Source organism: Rhinopithecus bieti, unplaced genomic scaffold (assembly GCF_001698545.2).
Source record: "Rhinopithecus bieti isolate Rb0 unplaced genomic scaffold, ASM169854v2 scaffold_6710, whole genome shotgun sequence".
Lineage (NCBI taxonomy): Eukaryota > Metazoa > Chordata > Mammalia > Primates > Cercopithecidae > Rhinopithecus > Rhinopithecus bieti.
In genome coordinates, this window is record NW_016805362.1 from 96,269 (window position 1) to 117,566 (window position 21,298).

The window sequence follows — 21,298 nt, forward strand, 5'->3', positions numbered from 1 at the left end:
TGATAACAACGCGTGCCGCTCCTCACCACGCCCACCAGACAGGAACATTATTCCAAATTTTCAGATGGAGAAATAGAGTCAGAAAAGACAAGGCCCCCCAGGTGTGGTGGCTCCTGCCTTTGGGAGGCCGAGGCAGGTAGATCGCTTGAGCTCTGGACTTTGAGACCAACGTGGGCAATATGACGAGACCTTACCTCTACAAAAAATACAAAAATGAGCAGGGCATGACAGTGCAAGCTGTAGTCCTAGCTACCCAGGAGGCCAAGGTGGGAGGATCACATGAGTCCGGGAGGTCGAGACTACAGTGAGCCATGATCAAACCACTGCACTCTAGCCTGAGGAACAGAATGAGACCCTGTCTAAAAAAAAAAAAAAAAAAAAAAAAAAAAAAAAAAAAAAAAAAAAAAAAGATAGAAGACCCTGTAGACCCTGTATAGAGCTGCCCAGCTCAGATTCACTCAGCCGGGCCTGAAAGACACAGCAAGGAGACCCCTGCACACCAGGGCCTCTCTCCTGGCCAGCGCATCAAGAGAAGCATCTGTCAGGGCGGGCTGGGGACAGTCACGTGATGCAGCGTGCTGGGGAAGCCCGGTCACGTGGTTGGCTCACAGTTTTGCAGAAACTGGAAGCAGAGGACTAGAGCCGAGGGAGCCAAGATTGGAAGAGGCACTGCTGAGCCCACATTTGGTGAGCAGGAGTTCTCCAGGAGCCAGAACGGGGGCAGGTGCTGGCCCACCAGCCAGAGGGCTGTTCAAGTGACCTTGAAGGGACCAGAAATGGCCAAGAGGAACTAGAAACTGAGCTCCATGGAAGCAGAGACGACAACTGAGGGCATTTTATAGATGAGAAACAGGCAGAGAGGTTAGGGACTTGCTCAAGGTCACACAGCCAGTACGATATATAGACACTGGATTTAAGCCCAAATCCATCTATAACTCCAAAAGCCATGCTCTTTCAATTCAGTGCTCTGCCTCCAGGCTTTAGGACTAATTTATGTTGCAAAACCCTGCATCACAGCCTAAAGCAAGCAGAAGAAACAACTATTCTGAAGGTCTTCAAATGTGAGGTGGGGGTTCCAGGGCTGCCCATGGGACACAGGGTCTCACGGGTAAGTGCAACCATGTAACCAAACATGTAATACGCAACAAAGTGGCAAACTGCCATTTGTGTTCTGTATGGGACCACATATGCAGGAAAAACTCCAGCCCCGTCCAGTGTCCTGCAGAGATGTTGCAGAAGTTTACAGAGGCCTCAGGCTGGTCCATCACCAGGCTAGTTTCTTCCAGCAGAACCACCTGTGATCTCCCGGATGCCTGACAGGCTGAACACCGATAGGCTCAGGCCAGGACTGGGTCTGACCTCAGTGCCACCCAGGGCATCCTCCCCACCTGTGGCAGCACCTCAGCTCCGGGGACCACCCAGGAAAGCAGGCCCACATATAAAACATCTGAGAATGAACCCCTGAAGCCACAAGCCATTCTGAGTCATTACCTTTAATGGAGAAGGGAGGGAATGCAAAACACACTTCCAGAGCCAAAGGACTCGCTGGCTCCTTCCTGACTCTACTAGGTCATCCAACCAGAGAGCAGAGACACGCCAGGGTTGCAACGGGCCACAGGCTGCTCAGATGCCGAGCACCAACACTGACGAGGACTGTGCTCAACTGGACTGCCCCTGCATTTAAGTTGGCCCTTTGGCCTTCTGCAGCCTTCCCAGTAATGAGCTGGACCTTATACCTCTGTTGATGGAGGAAGGATTCAGCTCTCAATCAGGAGAACTGAACCTCCATCCGGTCCAAGGCCCTCGTTTTGACTGCTGACAGTTGGAAAGCTTTGACCCACTACTCTTGGCGTAAACAGCATCCTCTCTGGTGTGTGCTCCCCACAGGGACATAGGTCTGTGCAAACTTCCAAGCTAAAGTTGTGCGAGTCCTCTTGGGTCAGCTTTCCAAACTTTTGGAAAGCTTTCATGGAGATAAAGGTGCCTACAGCTGCTTTTGGTTGCACCTGTTTGAGGGCATGTCAAGGGGAGTCTTCCTCTAAACTCACCAAGGCTTAAGGCCTAGTTTTATTTCACAACCCAGGACAAATGAGATCAGCTGCAGCCTTGTGCATCCTGGGCCCATTCCGGGGTTGCATCCTGGTCTCCTGAGCTGTCTCCCTTTCAGAAAGAGACTTGGCTTCTGAACTGAAGCTCTAGGGAGGGAGAGCCTGTGTCTTTCCTGCTCTCACTGACCACACACTTAAAATGCCTGGCACAGAGCAGAGGCCCAGAAAATCTTTGTTGACTAATTGCATGCTGTATGATGTCAACAGATTATCTTTCATTTGACAAGCTCTGGATGCGAGTGCAACTGTCCTCAAGTCCTGCTTCATAAAGCCAGGGGGTCCGAGCAGAGCTGTTCATAACCCTGGTAAATCCCATGGGATGATTTTGAAATAACTCATAAGACTAAGAGCTCAAACCTGCATGGACAATGCAGTCTAATGAGGAGCCCACTGACATTAGAATCATGAATCATTCCAGAAAGACTGCAACAAGCTGCTCTTGGGAAAGGAAAATAAGCACTGCAGAAAGCAATGTGTAAGAAGTACTTTAATAGCTCAAACTCAGAGTCATCGTGCTCCCAGTTCCAAAGAGATTCCTAAAAGAGGCAACTCTGGCCATTTCAGAAGCCAGCGTTCACCCACCCGGGGTCTCTGTGCATTGACCTTTGGGTGCTGACTTGGAGAAAAGCACAAACGTACCCCGTCCCATCCCGGCTCCCATGGGGCTTCTTCTATCTATGCATTGTATCGACTGCATTAGTTGGTCTAAGATGATGACTCAGTTAAAGGAGGAGACAAATGCTGGCTGTCTAAGCAAGAATGGCCCAAGCTGGCAAGAAAAAGCACACTGCATACATAGGATACAGAAGGGCAGAGCTTCTGCCTGCGGATCTGCAACATTACATTTGTTTTGCCTGAAAACTATCAAGAAGGATTCTGTTGGCCAGGGAGTCTCCACTGAACAAACAAAATGGCGGTCAAAAGTCTTGAGTGTTCTATTCCAGCAGCCCAGAGTCCTCATCCGTCATCCATGGGAGAGTCTTTGAGGGAAACATGAAGTCCAGCTCATGCCTCTGCCTATGGGTCGATTTCTTCGGGAATCACTGTGATCATGATGTCTTCATTACCCCTGCGGACCACCATGTTCAGGGTGCTTTCCCTTTTAATGACATCGCTGACGTCATTGGCGGAGACCACCGACTGTCCATTGATACTGATTATGACGTCATTTTCCTTGAGGCCACCACTGCAACACAAAGGGAAACACAATGGCAATGTTTCCTGTTTCCTTTCCTCCTGATCTGACTTTACATGGACAGAGGCACAGTTCAGAACCTAAAAGCCCAGAGCAAACAGGACTGGATGGTGGTGAACTTAGAAAAATTCAAACCATCAGTGGTTCGGGCACAGTGGCTCGTGCCTGTAATCCCAGCACTTTGGGAGGCTGAGGCAGGTGCATGACCTGAGGTCAGGAGTTCAAGATCAGCCTGGCCAACATGGCAAAGCGCTGGTTCTACTAAAATTACAAAAAGAAGAGCCAGGTTTGGTGGTGGGCACCTGTAATCCCAGCTACTCAGAGGCTGAGGCAAGAGATTCACTTGAACCCAGGCGGTGGAGGTTGCAGTGAGCCAAGATTGTGCCACTGCACTCCAGCCCGGGCGACAGAGTGGGGTTCCGTCTCAAAAAAAATAAAATAAAATAAAAAATAAACCATCAGTAGATTGGATACTTTTTAAGGTATTTTTTTTTTATTATAATGTTCTTCCCCCACCTTTTTTTTATCTTTGAGATGGGGTCTCATTTGTTGCCCAAGCTAGTCTTCAACTCCTGGGCTCAAGGGATCCTTCTGCTTCAGCCTCCTGAATAGCTGGGATTACAAGCATGTGCCATGATGCTGGGTTCCTTTTGAGATTTTTAGGCTAACTCATCCATTATGTCCACTCTAGAAATGCCTATTAACACTTGCATGGCCTTATGACCCCCAGGAGATCAAAGGTCAAGATTGACCCCAAAGTGGGGAAGGATGTACCAGGTACTATCTGCCATGTAGCGTGACCATGGCCAACTTGCTTATAAAGGGTATTGCAACTCAGAATGCAGTTCCTACAGGGGTGGGCAGAATGCTTCTGCTAAGAGGCACTCCCTTTGTGTGGTTGCCACTATAACTGTAGCTCTTATATAGGTCAGTGTCAAAACGCTGTCATGGTCCTTCATATGGGCCAGCATAAGGGTCTGCAAACTTTTTCTGTAAAGAGGTCCATAGGAAATATTTTAGGCTTTGCCGAATATATGGTCTCTGTTGAAGCTACTCAACTCGGCTGCTCCAGCACAAAAGCCACCAAAGATGTCATAAACCAAATTTCAGTGGACACTGAAATTTGAATTGCATACAAATATAACATGTCACAAAATGCTATTCTTATTTCAGGATTTTTTCAACTATTTAAATGTTCTCACTCATAAGTGGGAGCTAAACTATGAGGATACAAAGGCATAAGAATTATACAATGGACTCTGGGGACTCAATGGGAAAGGCTGGGACAGGGGTGAGGGATAAAAGACTACAAATTGGGCTCAGTGTGTACTGCTTGGGTGATGGGTGCACCAAAATCTCACAAATCACCACCAAAGAACTTACTCATGTAACCAAATACCACCTGTTCCCCAAAAACCTATGAAAATAAACAATTAAAAAATAAGTAAAAATAGAAATAAAATGCAAAAATTATTCTTAGTCCACAGCTTCATATAAAAGCAGGCAGTGGGCCAGATCCAGCCCCAGGGCACATTTGCTGGCCCCTGGTCTAGCATTTTTTTCTGGATATTCCACCGATACAGGTAACAAACCCTGATGGATGGCTGAGCTACTTCTTGTCATGTTACTTTGATATTACTTGGGTTATTTTTCTGGAGGTGTTGACAGGTATGGGCCTAACTGTCAGAGACAATCTGGAAGACTTTAGGAGAAGGGTCCCAAAGCCTAGAACAGGACCACCACGTGAGGGCTTCGGGACACTGTTCCTGAAACCCTCTCTCGGGCCAGCCAGGCCATCCCAGAGACTCATTATGAGTCTGCCATTGCTCTGTCTATCTGGAGGGGCCTAGTGGAGCGAGGACTTTTGAAGACAGAAGGCACCCTCCTATGGATGAGTCTCAAGCCGAGCCAGGTCAGAAGGCCTGGCCAGCAGGAATGACCAGCAACGTCCGGCCACGTCTGTCAGGGATCAACACCGTCATCTGAGCCAGCAGAAAAGGAACAGCGCTCCCTCTTCCTGCTACCCTCACAGGAACAAGAATATTAGGAAAAGGGAAAATAAGGAAAAATGACTCTAACTCACGCTTCTGCTGGGGTATCAGGAATTACTTCAATGATATACGCTCCTGAGGTCACGTCTGGGAAGTCCCGGTGCCGGTCCTTCAGCTCTTTGGCTTTGCTGCTCCAGAGAAAAAGCACCCGTGTTAGTGTGAAGAAACACCAGGCCTTCCCCAGGCAAAACTCAAGCTCTCACCAGTTCCCTTCTTCTCCCTGGGTCTAATGTAAAATTCCTCCAGGAGTTCCGATCCTATTTTAAAATTGCCTGTCTACCAGAGTCAAAGATTTACTTGGTAACAGCAAGGAAAGTGCTTTCATCATTATTATTATTTCTTTTTTCTTTTTTTTTTTTTTTTTTGAGACAGAGTCTTGCTCTATCACCCAGGCTGGAGTGCGATGGCGCAATCTCAGTTCACTGCAACCTCTATTTCCTGAGTTCAAGCAATTCTCCTGCCTCAGCCACCCGAGTAGCTGAGATTACAGGTGCCTGCCACCAAGCCCAGCCAAATTTTTCATATTTTTAGTAGAGACAGGGTTTCACAAATTGGCCAGGCTGATCTCCAACTCCTGGCCTCAAGTGATCTGCCCGCCTCAGCCTCCCAAAGTGCTGGGATTACAGGTGTGAGCCAGCAATGCGCAGCCATCATCATTGTTATTATTTCTTAATTAATAGTAGCTATTACTAAGGAGTCAGTAAAGTATAGTGGTTGGCCCTGTTTGTAGCCCTAGTCCTGCTATTTGCTAGCTGTGTGACCTCAGACGGTTGCTTAACCTCTCTTTGCCTTCATTTCCTCACCTGCGAAACGGGGATAATAACAGTACCCTACAACATGAGTTGTGAGGATCAGATGAGGTCATCCCAGTAAAGCACCCGGCCTAGTACATGTGATACATAGTGGCTGGCATCACTGTGGCTGGTGATCACCGCTACCACTCCCTGATCTGAGCCTGGCCACACATCAGAAGAAACTGCGCTGTCATCCCCATCCTGAAGAGGAGGAAACTGAGGCACTCAGGGGTCATATCGTTCCCAAGGTCACAAGGCAGGAAGTATCAGAGCTGGAACAGGAACCCAGGAAGCTGGGCGCCAAGGGCCTACCATCTTTCCCTCCACCTCCTTGTTCCACAGGCAAACAACTGAGGAGACACTTTAACCTTGACAAGTGGCTCCATCTTCTGGAGTGCTAAGAAAGGAACCACCATTCATAATGTGTATCAAAATATATTAATACTTTCACAGTGAGTGAATCATTAATCCATCATAGTAATGAACACATTAATCTACCTCTTAGTATATTCTAGTCTTTTCCTACTTTACCTCTGACAGTTTTAGCGATGCCAGTTGAGTCTACGACCAGGACTCACGAGATTACAGCAGAATTTTTCATCCAGGTTAAAACACCAGGATGCCATGAGCCTGCCCACCACAGGCTGCAGTTCCACCAGCTCGGGGAAAACAAGCACATCAGTCATTCACTTCCCTGCCCTGGGCCTGCCCTGGCCTTCCTGCAGCCGCGGCCCACGAGCTGCTGCAGAGCGACGAAAGCAGAGTGCCTAGAGCTGTGGGAGGGGCTTGGGGCCCTCCTGGAATGTGGCTTTCAACAGAATGTAGGGTAAGGAAGACATGAGCCAGAGTGAATCAACAGCCCCACCACACACACACTGCTCAGGCCTGCCTTCAAAGAGGAGGGCAGAACCTTCTACACTGGAGGGCCAGCTGCCAATGAAGAAAACCAGCTCAGAATGCAAAAACACACGATAAAACCAAACAAAGGGGCCAAGGCTAATGACCTGTCCTCTTTCCCGATGCTACTTCATTATAAGCAGAAACTGAGATGTCTTAAGGCTGCATAAGCTTTCTCTTTCAGGGGTGCCCGTGAGCACCTTCTGAAGTTCAGGTTTATTAAAATTTAAGACACAGACACGTATCCTGTTTGCCCACCTGGACGTGAGTGACATCATTCGGATACCAATATACTTCTTCTTGGTGATGGCTTTTCCTGGTGAGACAACCAAGGGACAGCAGAAGGTCAGCCCAGTTGGTGGGTGTGCTGCGGACACCAGGGGCCGGGGGCCCAATCCCCCAGGTTGCAGGAAGGGCCACAGAAGGGCACACTGAGGTTGCGGCTCAAATCCTGGTTTGGACCCCTCCCCTCTGGGGGCCCTCGGGAAAGTCCCATCGTTCAGTTAACGGTCAGATACCTGGGCATGATCCTCAATTCCTCATGGCCTCATCCTGACAGCTGGCCCTTCCCCAGGCTTGCTCTACCCCCATGTATACCTGGAATGTGATCCCTCTGTCCCACCTCCACTGCCACCACCCTTGTCTGAGCCCCCAGCATGTCTCATCCAGATGACTGGGAGAGCTCCTTCTCCAGTCCCCAACTTCCAGCAACTCCTCCAGCAGACTGCCCCCAGCCATCAGAGTGTCCTTTCAGTGACATCAATCAGATCACGAACTTTCCCGTTCTTAAATGCGGTTAGGATGCAACCCAGGCCCCTCACCATGGCCTGCTGTGAGCCTGCTTGCCTGGCCTTGGCCAACTTTCCACCCCAGAGACCTCCATGCTGTCACTGTGCTCCGGCCCCCAGGCCACTCCAGGGGCCTTGTGTTCACTCAGCTATGCTGAGTCCTCTGTCTTTCCTTCTGGAGTGTTCCCCCTACATCCCTGCCTGCTGGCTCCTCCTCACTCAGACCTCAGTTTGGGAGGCATTTCCTGGCCACACCATCTCCACCAACTGCCTCTCCAGTTCACTCCCTTGGCCGGCCACCCTGATCTGCTTTTCTTTGGGAGCACTTACATAGTATCTAATGGTGTCTGATTATTTACTGTCAGCCTTCCCATCCCCCAACAGAACATAAACATCACACCGGCAAAGGCCTCAGTGGAGCCCCAGGCTCCAGTTGGGCAGTCTACTGCTAAGCTCCCTGCTTGACTTAGGCAATAAACGTTTGTTGAATGATCTCCCTGAACCTATTTTCTCATCAGCAAAATGGGACTAGTAATTCCTAACTGATAGGGCAAAAGAATTAAGTAACACACATAAACAAAGTGAAATAATGGACAGAAGTCACCTAGGATCGTGTCGGGTACATATTAGACTGACTCAAGTGACATTGTCATGATCAGAGGACAAAAATGGCGCAATGTCTGTGACCTTCTACTAGGGATTTAGTAATGTCCATTCCTGTTCACTTCTGGATCGGAGACGGCTTGGCTAGTCTTAGGGGCTGCCACTTTTCCCTTCCCCAATTCCCAAAGGGCAGTTGAGCGTCAGGCCGAATCTCCGGAGTCCCCGGGGCTATGTGGGCCTTGCCTACCTTTGGCCTGTCGGTCATGGGACTCGGTGAGGAACTTTTTAATCTTATCAGATGGGATTGCAAAGGAGATTCCAGCTGTCACTTTCAAAGTGTTAATTCCAATCACTTCACCGTCCTGAAAAGCAAGAAGGACGCGGCTTACTGAATGGTGAAGGTATACCGGCAGGCACACACCCAAAGAGAACGTGCGTGAAAGAAGTCCCTGAGCTATTGCAGCGATTGAAGCGGGAAGCTGCACGGAGGGGATCCCCGGGGGAGCAGGGAGAGAGGCATCAGGACCTCCAGGCAGCGTAGGCCACGCGCAGCTGTGGAAGAATCGCACCCACTCCAGGTCGCCACTGGGTGCTCACCTCGCGGTAAGCACAGATAGTTTCAAAATGCATGATATTATTTGCTCCTGTTTCACAAGGAATACGTTTCCAAAGGCTCAGAGTCCTTTAGGTGGCTGCCTACACCTTCCTGCTTCTCTCATTTCTAATGATCTTAAGATGACTCTGCTGACTTGAGGGGGAACCACCCTAGAGCTTAGGGCTGTCATGCTTCATTACCTGCAAAGCCATCTCCACTCCATCCCCAGGGTGCTGCGGGGGAGGCGGAGGGCAGAGCTGGGAGCACAGCTGCCCCTCTGCTGGGAAGGGAAAGCTGCCAAGCGGGGATACATCGCCCCGTGCACACTTCCCACGAGTGCTGAGATGTCAGTACCTGATGCCAAGGCCTTGCTAAAGACGGCCCCTACAAATGGCCCCGGAGCTGCCCTCTACAAATGGCCCCGGAGCTGCCCTCTATAAATGGCCCCGGAGCTGCCCTCTACAAATGGCCCCGGAGCTGCCCTCTAGCGCTGATGGTCTATGTTCTAAGGCTTCACTTTTTCTGCTCAAGTATTTAAAGGTAGACTTAAATGATATCTTTGTGGGTGGGTAACTCCTCCTCATTCCAGCCAGGCCTTAAGGGAGGATTCCTGGCCAAGAGAAAGTGTGTATGAGCCCAGCCAGCTCCTTCAGCAGCCCAGGAGATTTAATTTGGAGAAGGCGCTTTCAGTGACTGGCCAGCACTTCTGGTGACCTTCACCTTACTCCTGCATTGGTCCTGAATTTCACGGTGTTTACCTGTAACTCTGAGACACAAGTGTGCTCTCTGGCATAACATTTCCAACCCTCACCTCCAGCCTGCCTTACTCTTTCCAGAAAAGATCCGTAGGGTCATTTGCAAGCATGCAGTACATTCACAGAGCTCATTTTAAAGAAACTTGATAACACGCTTTGGCGAGCTTATGTTTGAAAAGACCCCCGTGTCAAAAAACAAAACAAAACAAAACAAAAACAGCGTGTACATAAATAAAAACAAACGACATAACGTTTAAAATACGTTACCAGGTTTACTAACGGGCCTCCCGAGTTTCCATACTGCAATTAAACAGAAATGGAAAGGTTACAAATTGTGTCATAACGTGGTCCAATCTATGTCCCTGCCTGGCCGTCTCCTGAGCACGGTGTCTACAGTGGGGGGCATGATTCTTCTCTGAGATTCATTCCCATTCATCTAATATTTTGCTGGAAAAAAAATGACCTTAACAGTTTTCAGAAAGTTTTAGAGGTGCTGTAAACGGGGAGATTTTCTCTCTGAAGCCCAGAAGCCAACTGCAATCACCCTAAAGCACCCAATACAACTTCTTCCTCCTGGGAGGCTGGCTGTCCAGCTGCTCCAGCGTCACTGTCCCTGCCATGTGACCCCTGTCATGCTGCTGGCACTAGAATCCACATGGCTTGGTCTAGTTCCATCCTTTAACCCAGACTACAAGAAAGTCAGAGACCGATGCTGACTCCTCTCCTCTGGCAAAACCCTGCCCCAACCCCCACCCACAGAGAGACAGAGGCTCACGTTGATGATGGCGTCGGTCTGGATGTAGTCCATGTCTGAGTTCCGGAGCCCCAGCTCTTTGCCGCCTCGCTGGGTGGTGCTCACGATCCCGGTGGTGACTGTGTTTTGAAGGGAAAATGGGCTTCCGATGGCGACCACGAACTCTCCTGGCCGCAGCTCTGAGGAGCGGCCAAGCAGCAGGACAGGCAGCTTACCCTGAAACCACAATGGCTGGCATTGCTGAGTTTGTTTAATTTAACCAAATGGGTAAAGGCACAGATACCATGGAAAACCAAGCAGGGACAGTGCTGGGCCATTTGGAAACACCAGGCCTGGTGGGGAACTGAGCTCACGACTAACATCCCTTTACTGTGGGCAGGACCGGACTTCCCTCCCACCCGTAATCCACACATTACAAGCTGTGTGGGAGCCAGTGAACACTGAAGCCGCACACACGCCAAGGAAACCGTAGGGAGGGAACTGGAGGCCAAGTCGGGGTCTCATCACATCTTGAAGCTATCAGCACAGACTCACTCTGAAACCTTGAGGCCAAGAGACAGAGGAAGACAACATGAATTTAGGGTTTGGGGTGAGACTGCCTGGGGCAGCCTTCAAGAACCAAGCCCCGGGAAGGATCCCAAGCTACAGGCGGTGAAACCTGCCCGGCTCATCATGTGCACACCCATCCTGAGCCCTGGAATATTTGGGGTGCTCTGTGGACAGGGAATTGCACTGACTCAGGTGCACGCCTATGCTGAGTATAGGGCCACATTGGTCAGGGGCATGGATGGAGCATGGGGACAGCAAGGCCTCCAGGACCCAAGACAGCAAGACCCAACAGGCGGGCTGTCTCTCCTCTCCTGAAAAGGCCCTCCATCAGACACCTGTGCTCCCTGCTCTGGGCGGGCTAATTGGCCACCTCCAGAAGCCCTGATCTCCAGTGCCCTACAAAGGCCAGGCAGAGCCAGGAGCCCCAAACAACTCTGCACAACAAAATGGAACAGAAGCCAGCTCCAGGGTCACCCAAGCCAAGGAGCTGGGGGGAACCACAGAAGGGCCTCCCTAGCTCTATCAGGGAAGGAATCGGCACCCCTTCCCTCTCTGCCATCCTCGGAGCCGAGCAAACCTCCTGAGTTCCTTCAGCCTTTGTTCACTTAGAACGAGCAGCTGCCCTGGAAAACATGGACCAGACCCAGAAAGCAGACAGCCACCCCAGCCCTCGTGGGAACTGCAAATCCAGAGCCTCACGTTTGTCTATCTCAAAAAGGAAAGAGCCAGGGGTCCAGTGGGGTGGGGCAGGTGGAACCAAGGGGTTTCTTGAGCCATCTCCTCCACCAGGGATGGAGCAGACACCAGCTGATGAGGGGGGTGACCACCATGCCCATTTAATAGATGAGGAAACTGAGCCTCCAAGAGTCTGGGTGACTTGAGACAGAGCAGGGATTGAAACCTGGGACTGAAACCGAAAAAACAGACTCTCTCCTCCACTACACAGCGCCACATCATGCCACAAATATCCCCCAACACATACTAGATAAGGAAGGTGCTGGGTGAGAGAGCTCCCGAAAGGAGAAAGGGGTGTGAAGAGAGTCTAAGACCTAAAACTGACTATACAAAAACTGAGGAGGAGGAAGGTCCCTCAGATCACAGATACCAAGAGGACCAGGAGAGCACTGTCCACGGTCAAGAGCACAGACCTGGGGCCAGGCTGTGTGATTTAGATAGGGGTCTGAGCTTACAACCACTCAGGTCCTCAGTTTTCCATCTGGAAAATGGGACTAACATACAGCTACCTCAATGGTCCACTGTGAGAAGGAAGCAAATGAAGATCTGAACAGCTCTTTGAATACCCGCTGGCTCCTATAAGCATCATCTAGGTGTTAGTTTTGCTGTGAGCATCTGCGCCTCTGCAAATCCAACAGGGGGAACCTGAAGGTGGGAACCAACCACCTTCCCACAGCCAGCCCATGTCACCCAGCCATGGTAAAGCTCTGCCCTGACAGTGGGTGACCTATTCCCTGTGGGGTTGCCTGAGGCTGGAGCGTGCAGGGCAGCTGGATGGAGACGCAGGCCTGCAGCATCCCTACTCGGCCCCACACTCACTTCCCACACTCCTCAAGCTCATCAGCATCCAGCAGCACACCAGCGCGTTCAGCGCAGCCTGTTTCCTCTGGGCCTGGGCCAGCAGCCCCTGCCAGGCATGACTTCAGCATTCATGGCATGCAGGCGGGGCAGGAGGTAGGGCTGGGATATGCACTACGCCATGCCGGGGGAGGTCCACCAAGGACACTGCCATCCCTTCAGGCCCTGGACTGGCTGGAAGGCCAGGCCTTTGAGGCCTTCCAGGCTGGGCTTGGGACAGGTAAAGGGACGGGGTGGCACAGGTTGCTGGAGCAGGGTGGCCTGGCTGCCTAAGGAGGCAGACAGGAGGCAGGAGATCAAGCTCAACTCAGGAAGGGGGCCCAGCAGGCGTCTGCTTCACCACACATTGAAAACCCATCAAAAAGTTATGAGGCAGGGCTTGCTGTGGTGATCCTAATTCACATCTCACTTATCCCCTATCCTTACCACCCATCGGCACCTCCTAGAAAGGGAGGCAGGCCCAGCCTGTATGTCTCAGGAGACCTCAGAAGGCAGACAGATCGAAAGGCAACTCTCCTTCCAGCTCTTCTTTTCCACCATCTGAGCTCGGGCCCAGAGGATGCGGCAAGGAGACAAACACTTTTGGAGAAGCTGTGAGGCTGGGGCTGGGGAGCTCCGGGCAGGGAGGAGGAGATGGAGGCTGCAGGCTGCTTATCCATGGGCGCTGCTCTCTATGCTCCTGGGGAGGGGCAGGCCTCCAGGGGATGCTACCTGCTGCCAAAAATGGGGCCCAGAGCACCCCGTGGTTCAGTCACACTTGGGTGACCATATGGGCTTTGACAAGATGGACACGCATGATGTGAACCCAGGGAGTCTCCCCAGGAACCAGTCCTCACCTGAACACAGACGAGAAAATGTGGCTACGTAGTGGCCATTTAGGCAAAGGCTGCACCAATGGGCACCACCAGTGATCATCTCGTTTATGTTTTTATCCACTCGGACATTTCCTAGCTCATGTAGGGCAACCCTAAGACAGAAAAAAGCAAGCAGATACATGCGGCAAAGTGGGGAGGGGTCTCACATTGTAAACCCTGCATTTCTGTGAAAGGAATGAGCCTTTGCCTGGCAGGTGACAAAGTACTTTCATGGCACCCTTAGGAGTTGAGCTGTATTTTCCCCCCATTTTAAAGATGTGGAAACTGAGGCTCAGAGATGGGGGCAATTCTCACAGCTGATGGGAAGCCTGGCTAAACAAGAGAACAGGCTTCCCAGCTCTCAGACCCACACGCTCAGTACATGTTCACCCAGAATTCCAATCACAGGCAGAAATCTTTGCAATGGAATAATGTGTTGCAGAGATGTTGACCAGGCCAGATTTATGACTCTCCATGAGGTCAAACTGCCTTTTGGGGGTCACTGCCCCAACTCCGCACAGGAGCCACTGGCTGCAGGAGCATGGGGCCCCTCAGCTCATTCCAGAGCCAGGTGGGGCCCATTCTCAGCCGTGAGCCTCACCTCGAGTCTGTCTGCTCAGCAGCTATACCTCTTCTGGCCAAATTCCTACTCGGTAATTGAGCATTTAATTCCATAGCTGTCTAGACATCAGCTCCACAGGGGAATGTGGAGGAGATGCAGCACAGATAAGGCTGGAAGTGCACAGCCACAGGCGCCGTGAAGCCCCGTGGGGCCCATGCACTCTGAGTCCAAGGCCTCTGCACTGCTGTCCCCACGCTGGTTCCCGTGCCACCCACAGCAAAGCATCTCTGAGTCTCCCTTTAAAGCAGCACTGGCCACAGGCCATCTTGAAGGTGGCAGCTTCTCTCCTTGGCCACTTCACCATCTCCCTGGAGCCCCACAGTGAGCCTAGAAGTAAACGGGGCAAACATCTGTCCTCCACTGGCAGATGAAAAGGCCAAGGGGAAGAGGAGAAGAAAGAGGGCGCGCGAGTCCCACTCCTCATGCCAGATCCTCACATGGCTGGAGAGTGAAGAAAATGCAAGTGAAGTGGGGGCATGACAGCAGTGAGGGGGCAGAAACAGCCACTGCTGCTCTCACAGAGCCCAGGCGGAGACCTCAGGCCCCCCTAAAAAGCTTGTAGCTCAAGTTTGGCACAAGACCTTTGGGGACGACAGTCTTTCTGCAGTGAGCCCAGCACAGGCCAGTTCTCACAGTCTCGGGAGCAGGAAGCCTGGGAGGCCAGAAGAAGAGAGGGGGAATCTAGAAGGAAAACAGCCACTGGCCCCCAGCCTGCAGGGACTCACAATGCTAAATAGTGTCCTCTCAACAGAGCCAGAAGTCTCTCAACAGAGGGACTTTAGGAAGACACGAATCCCCTAATGTCCTAGAGAGCCACCCAGGGTAGATGTAGTTCCAGTGAGGGTGTCAGAGTCCTGGCCATGGGCTCCATGTTTCCCCACCGTATCTATGTAAATTACAAAGTCCTAGCCATAGGCAGGATGCTGAGCAGGTAGTGGAAGTAATGCTAACACCTTGGAAGAGGCTGGTCCACAGCATGATTAAAGATGGCTCTTTGCATTCATGCAGACAAACAACAAGCAGGCCTGGCAGCATCATTTCACAAAACACCACCTCCGTGAAAGAGAACTCTCTCAACAACCATTCGTTGAGTGTCTCCTATGTGCTTGGTGCAAGAAACATACGATTAAGAAAATCCGCCCTTGCCCTCTAAGGCTTTTGCCTCATGGGCAGAGACACATACAAGCCACCAGGACACAGAGTGGTAAGAAGACACGAAGTCCGTCTCCCTCACCATAGGCAGCTCAGCCCAGAGTCTTCCATAAGGGCCAAACACAGACCCGCACTAAAAATAGTTTGTGTATATCAGTTAGGGTGTTTTCAACTGCAAGTGACAAAAAAAACCAACTCCAAATGGAGTATATAGAGTAGACAGATGTCTACTCCAAGGGCTGGGTGGTGCCAGGGCGATAACCTGAAGGCTCACAGCGTCAAGAACAAGGATCCTTCCTTCCATCCAATCAACCTCAGCCTGTTCTCACAGCCACACGACGGCCACCACCATTCCAGACATCACATCAAGATGTGACTGTGTCTGTGACCGTGCTGTGGAAGCATCTCTTCAGAAGAGTCAAGTCCCAAAAGCACCCTGGCACCCTCCTCCTCGCAGGTCATCAGCAGCATCCAATCAAGCAGCGACCTCAGCACCCGTTGGAGGAGGGAACGTGGCCCCCCTGACTGCATTGGACCCTGCGGATTTGCCTGAGTCAGGAATGCGGTGGGGTCAGGGGTGGAACTAAAACAAACCCAGGGTTCTGCCAGCAGGGAAGGAAGTTGGAGGGTGGGCAACCATGAGTGTCATCCAAAGCCTGGGGAATATGGTTCATTTTAAAAGAAGATCCCAATACCAGCACTTAACAGTGTTTAGAAAAGACTGTATAAGTTCATACTCCTTCAAGCACGTTTTTTGTTTGTTCATTTGTTTGTCTGGTGGGGTGGAGCAGGAGATGTCTGTTAATCTGTTTAAGAAGAAAGCAATGGTCACAGCAGTTCCGTGGTGGTGACAGGGAGGTTCAGGTGATGAGAGCAAAGTCTGAGCAAGGCAGGGAAACCACTCCTAGTGCGCATGTCCAGCATCTTCCCAGAGCTTCTCCAGCTCTGCCAGGTATGCAGCCTTCACAACCCACCACCCTGTAGATGGGCAGGATGGCTTCACAGCTGTTCTGCTGATGAGAAGACTGCAGGTCCAACAGCAGGTGGTGATGGTACCGGGACTGGGGCCCTCCCTAATCCCAACCTCCACTCCAGGTGTTCCTCTCCCCAGCCCGCTCCCCACCTCCCAGATGCTTGGGGCACACAGCAGCCAGCAGGGAAACAGCTGCTCTTGTGCCCTGGATCACTCCACAGGGACAGGGGACCAGAGTGGGTATAACACAGAGCAGGGCAAAGGAGAAGTTTAGGAAGAATCCAAGCAGGGGCCCACCACGAGAAGGGAGGGGAGGTCTGTGCAGGCAGCCTCGGCTTTGGGGGCACTACGTGTGGTGTGGGTTCCATAACTGAACCACAGATGAACCATAACTGCTGGAACTCCCCCAGAGCAGAAAAGTTGGGCCTGTGCTGAGTGAGGCCCCCAGGCTGACAGCACGCCTCGGGCTCATTCTCCAAGATCAACCAAGGTGGGGCAGAAGTGAAAACTTAGGCAAAACACCTATGTGTATATGAGTACATGCACACACACACACACACACACACACACACACACACATTACCCCCTCAGGCTCCACGTGTGCTGGGAGAACACTGTCCCAGATAGCAGGACATCAGGGCTGGGTCTTGGTCCTATATGAACTCAGTCTACGACCTTGGACCACTTGATCAGCTTCTCTGGGCTGCGGTTTTACCACCTCTAAAATTAGGAGTTGAGCCCAGTGATCTCCAATGGTCATCTCAGCTCTGACAATTAGCTGTTCTTTACAGAAAACGTGGTTGCTTTCCAAAAAATCCATTAGCAAACAATAGTTAAATTGGTAAGATCCAAACAGGCAACAGGGTCCCTAATAAATCCCTTTTTTCATACAATTCCCCAGTGGGGTGAGATGATTCCTGCAAACTTATACCGCTGCAAGAGGAGGGGGGATTCCTAGAATTCTCCAGATGCTGGCTTGGCCAGTAATCTTTCGTAGAGGACTGTGAAAAGCAATGACCCATCGGTATTTCAGCTTCCTTCCATTCAGGGTTCTGCCTAGTAGCACTTGAGTGCTCATTTAATCTCATTCCCTGAAGCTTGGAGAAAAGAAAAGAAAAAAAAAAAAAAAAAAACAATAACACCAAAACCAAAGAAAAAATTGGCAACTCTTTTTCAACCTCATAAGCCAAGTCAATTACTTCTTTCTCGCCTTTGAAAATTATGAAGTGTTCCTGAGTTACAAAAATATTTTTGTTGCTGAATCTGCAGAATCCACGGCATCGTTTCCGGAGGCTGGGACTTCCAGGCTGGTCCTGTGTTGGTTCAAGTTTGCTTCAAAGGCTAACGCTGCAGCAACTGGCTGGGACTCAACTGAGTGATTCAATGTGCCTTCTGGAAACAGTTATGCTAACCTTTCATTTTCTTTAAAAAATATGCAATGGACAAAATAGCACATCCTCCATACCCAGCAAGAAGCAGTGCCATAGAACTTGCATGCCTGCTAAGGACAATCAAACAGGCCGCAGAAGGGTTGTTTAGGGGGGATGTCAGCATCCAAAGACTTGCTTGAGAGAGCGAGCCAAGCTGGGTAAGGAGGAAAGTGAGCACATGGGCAGGGGAGGAACTGTGAAAAAGGGCGGGTCAGTGCACTGTGGACTCAGATGACCCAAAGATTTGCTGACTCGGGCTACTAGGGAGCAGGACCAGCAACAAAATTAGAAGAGCCCAGTGCAAAATGCAAATGCAGGCTCCTTGTTCATAAAGCATATAGAAAGCACTGTTAAAGGTACTAAAATATAAAGCTTTTTCCCTTCTTCCACATTCTGTCTCTCTCAACCTATCACACTGTTTTTGGTTTGCTAGCTATTGCTGTGGTCACTTACGGGACAGTGAGTGCAGACACTGGAGGCCTCACGACTTGGCCTCGTGCCCACCAACCCCTGGACCTCGGATCGTGCCCTGGCTAGGGGTGGGGAAGTTGAGCCAAGCGTCTTCCCTAAGGGCCCACTCCTCCAACACATGGATAATGGATGACCCCAAGGACACTGCCACTTCTGTGTCAGGGTGCATTAGGTACCTGGATCAGGGTGGGAGCGGCTTGACCCTGCCCAGTAGCCCACAGAACAACCATGGCATCATTAGCCTGAGCCCTGCACCACTAAGATGTTATGCGGTGCCCAAGTTGGAACCTAGAACTGCCCTGTGCCTACACCCCTTCCAGGGATGGAAGGTAGCAATGATCCCTGCATAGAAACAGGGAAGGGAAGGTCAGGTGGGGCTGGAGGTCTCAGGGGACCAGGGAGTGGAGAAGCAGTAGGAGGAATCCAGCCTGAACTAAAGCCCCAAGTTCTCTGAGCATGCTCCATTAGCTCATAGGACTTTATTCACAAAAATACAAATTCAAAGATAAAATTAAAACAGCGAGCTCAGGGCACAGGGCCTGTGAGTACATGGGTCACATGCCCATGCAGCTGACTCTTCCAGCTTCTCCAGACGGGGAGGTGGTAGACCAGGAATTCTCCAGATGCTGGCTTGGCCAGTAATCTTTCACAGAGGACTGTGAAAAGCAATGACGCACTGATATTTCAGCTTCCAGTCAGGGTTCTCAACAGCTTCAGAACCCTTCCGTTCAGGGTTCCATTCAACTTCCGGTCAGGGTTCTCAACAGCTTCAGAACCCTTCCGTTCAAGGTTCCATTCAGCTTCCGGTCAGGGTTCTGAGCGGACGAGGAGGGGAGGTGGTGGGTCAGGAGTGAGAAGCTTGGGATTCAGATTAGAGAAGGTGAAGGTTATCAGCGATCACAAAGTCAAGGGTGGTTGTGGTGAGCAGAAGAGCCAGGGCAGGAGGGATCTGCCAGATGGGCACTGAGATCACCGACATACACAGACTGAGAAGAACGGTGTGACCAAGTTGCCATCATGTTTCTCCAACTGACATGTGGTTACTACTGTCTAGGGAGGGGAGTAGAGGAGGTAGGATGGATGGGAGGGCAGCAGTGTAGAAGGGGTTCAGGTGGGAGAGATCAGAGAAGTGGGGAGATGAAGGGAGAAAAAAGGAAAAAGAAAAGGAGAAGGAGAACAGAGGATAGTGTGCCAAAACAGAGAGAGAGCACACAAATGAACAAAATGAACGACTTTCCTCCTCAGTGTTTATGAACACCACCAAAATATTTAGTCTCCTTTACACTACATCAGATGTTTGCCATTTCCAATATTCCCTTACTCTTCGGTGTTTAAACCACAAAATGTCAACAGTGCTTCATGGGGGCCCAAGAGCTAATGACTGTATATATTCGTGGCATCCAGAGGAGGAATAATATTGTCTTGGTCAAGTCTAACTTGTGTCTCCTCCATACATCAGCCCCTTTGATCTGTCCCCTTTCATCCACCAACTTCAGGGTGGCTGATGCTGCTACAACAGCGTGTAGCACGGCAGATGCTCCATAAATATTTACAAAATCAATGAATAAGTAAACAAATGAAAGAATGAACAAGCCAGGTCTTAAAAGATACATTAGGATCTTAAAATTAGGTGATAACTGGGGTTAGCCAAGACCTGGCATTTGGGTCTGAGTAACTGACTGGGTAACCAACGCAGCCTGCTTTTCAGCTGTCTATAGGTTATAAAGCTCAGGGCTCAGGGAGGCAAAGGGAACAGCTTATATCTCCAGGCTGTCATGGTGGGCAGGGGCTCAGCCCTACTCCATTTGGTGGGATCAGAGTCTAGCACACAGCAGCCTCTCAGCATCTGCTGAACTACACTGAAGGCACTCTGACTCTGCCTTACCCATAACCACATAGAGCCTCTTCGAGCCCCATATGCGGGGAGGTTGCCCAGGATGTAGTATTCTTTTCGGATTTATTTTAAAATGTTTAAAACATGTATAACCTCTTCTATATAAGAATAATTTGATATGTCCATGACAAAGGGCCTTTTATAATAAGTTAATTAAACATATATTTATGACATAAAATGGGAACACAGGGAAGGCCAGTGGTTTCTGTGAGCTGCCTGGGAGATAAAGCAAAGAGGGAAATACCGTGAGTCACATGTTCCCATTATCAGATTCTGGTGCTTTGTTTAACCAAAGGAACTGTTAATTCACATGTTTATTAGGATAATTAGTCCTCAGTTCACCAGAAGGTCTTATTTCTCTCTTGCCACAGAAAGAGGTCTGGATGGCTTTAGGAAACCAGCTACGGTACTGCATCGATGCTGCTATGATTGAGAGGTGATCGTATCATTGTGAATCTTTGTGCTTTCAGACTCTTGGGAGACTGACTACTTAAGACATTGGAGCTTTCCGGAGTATGAGTAGGAACCCCAAAGAACCAGAACCAACAAGAAATGAGACAACACACAGAGAAACTAGCTAACCAGAAACTTGTTCTGGAGGGTTCTAATAAACTCACAAGGAAATGACAGTTTGCAATTAGTCCAAGATCCAGGTTCTGCAGGCTGAGCAGAAATGGGAAATTAAGCAACTCCACCTGCAACTCTTGCCACCCAGCTTGTTTCCTTGGCTGTTTCCTCACTGTCCTTTCCATCTCAGCTTAGATGTCACCCCCTCAGATAAGATTCCCTGCCTACACTATCTACTATCTTTGCAGCCCGAGGCCTTCTACCCCTTCACCTGTTTGCTTCATGCACTGTACTTATTGCCATATTTACTTTACTTCACTCGTTTCCCACACTAGATCTTAAGCCTCATGGCTTTGCCCACTGTGGCTGCATCCTCAGCACTTAAGAAGTATTTGGCCAAGACAGATGTTCAACACACATTTATAAAATCAGGGAATTAACAAGGAATCACTAAAAGAATGAACAAACTAGACCTTGAAAGATCCATTAGGATCTCAAAATTGGATAATTGCCAAATAGCTTGGAATTCTGACAGACTCCTTTCTACCAATGTCATAGAGAAATGGACAAAAATAAGGCCTCCCTCTGCTATTGTGGCAAGACCAAAGCTTCATCTCTGCAAAAAAAAAAAAAAAAAAAAAAAAAAAAAAAAA

The 21,298-nt window shown here is 50.1% G+C and overlaps 1 protein-coding gene across 1 annotated transcript in view; it reads right to left on the reverse strand.

Moving 5' to 3' along the window:
- Positions 1–2,577: 2,577 nt before the first annotated feature.
- Positions 2,578–21,298, reverse strand: part of HTRA1 (HtrA serine peptidase 1) — a 54,821-nt gene continuing 36,100 nt past the window's right edge. The window contains exons 8-13 of the mRNA XM_017872231.1: positions 10,562–10,756; positions 10,054–10,086; positions 8,684–8,798; positions 7,304–7,361; positions 5,387–5,482; positions 2,578–3,294 (exon numbers count right to left, since the gene is read on the reverse strand). Coding sequence (XP_017727720.1) covers positions 3,126–3,294; positions 5,387–5,482; positions 7,304–7,361; positions 8,684–8,798; positions 10,054–10,086; positions 10,562–10,756 — 666 coding nt within the window. The 3' untranslated portion in view covers positions 2,578–3,125. The remainder of the gene's footprint in view (positions 3,295–5,386; positions 5,483–7,303; positions 7,362–8,683; positions 8,799–10,053; positions 10,087–10,561; positions 10,757–21,298) is intronic.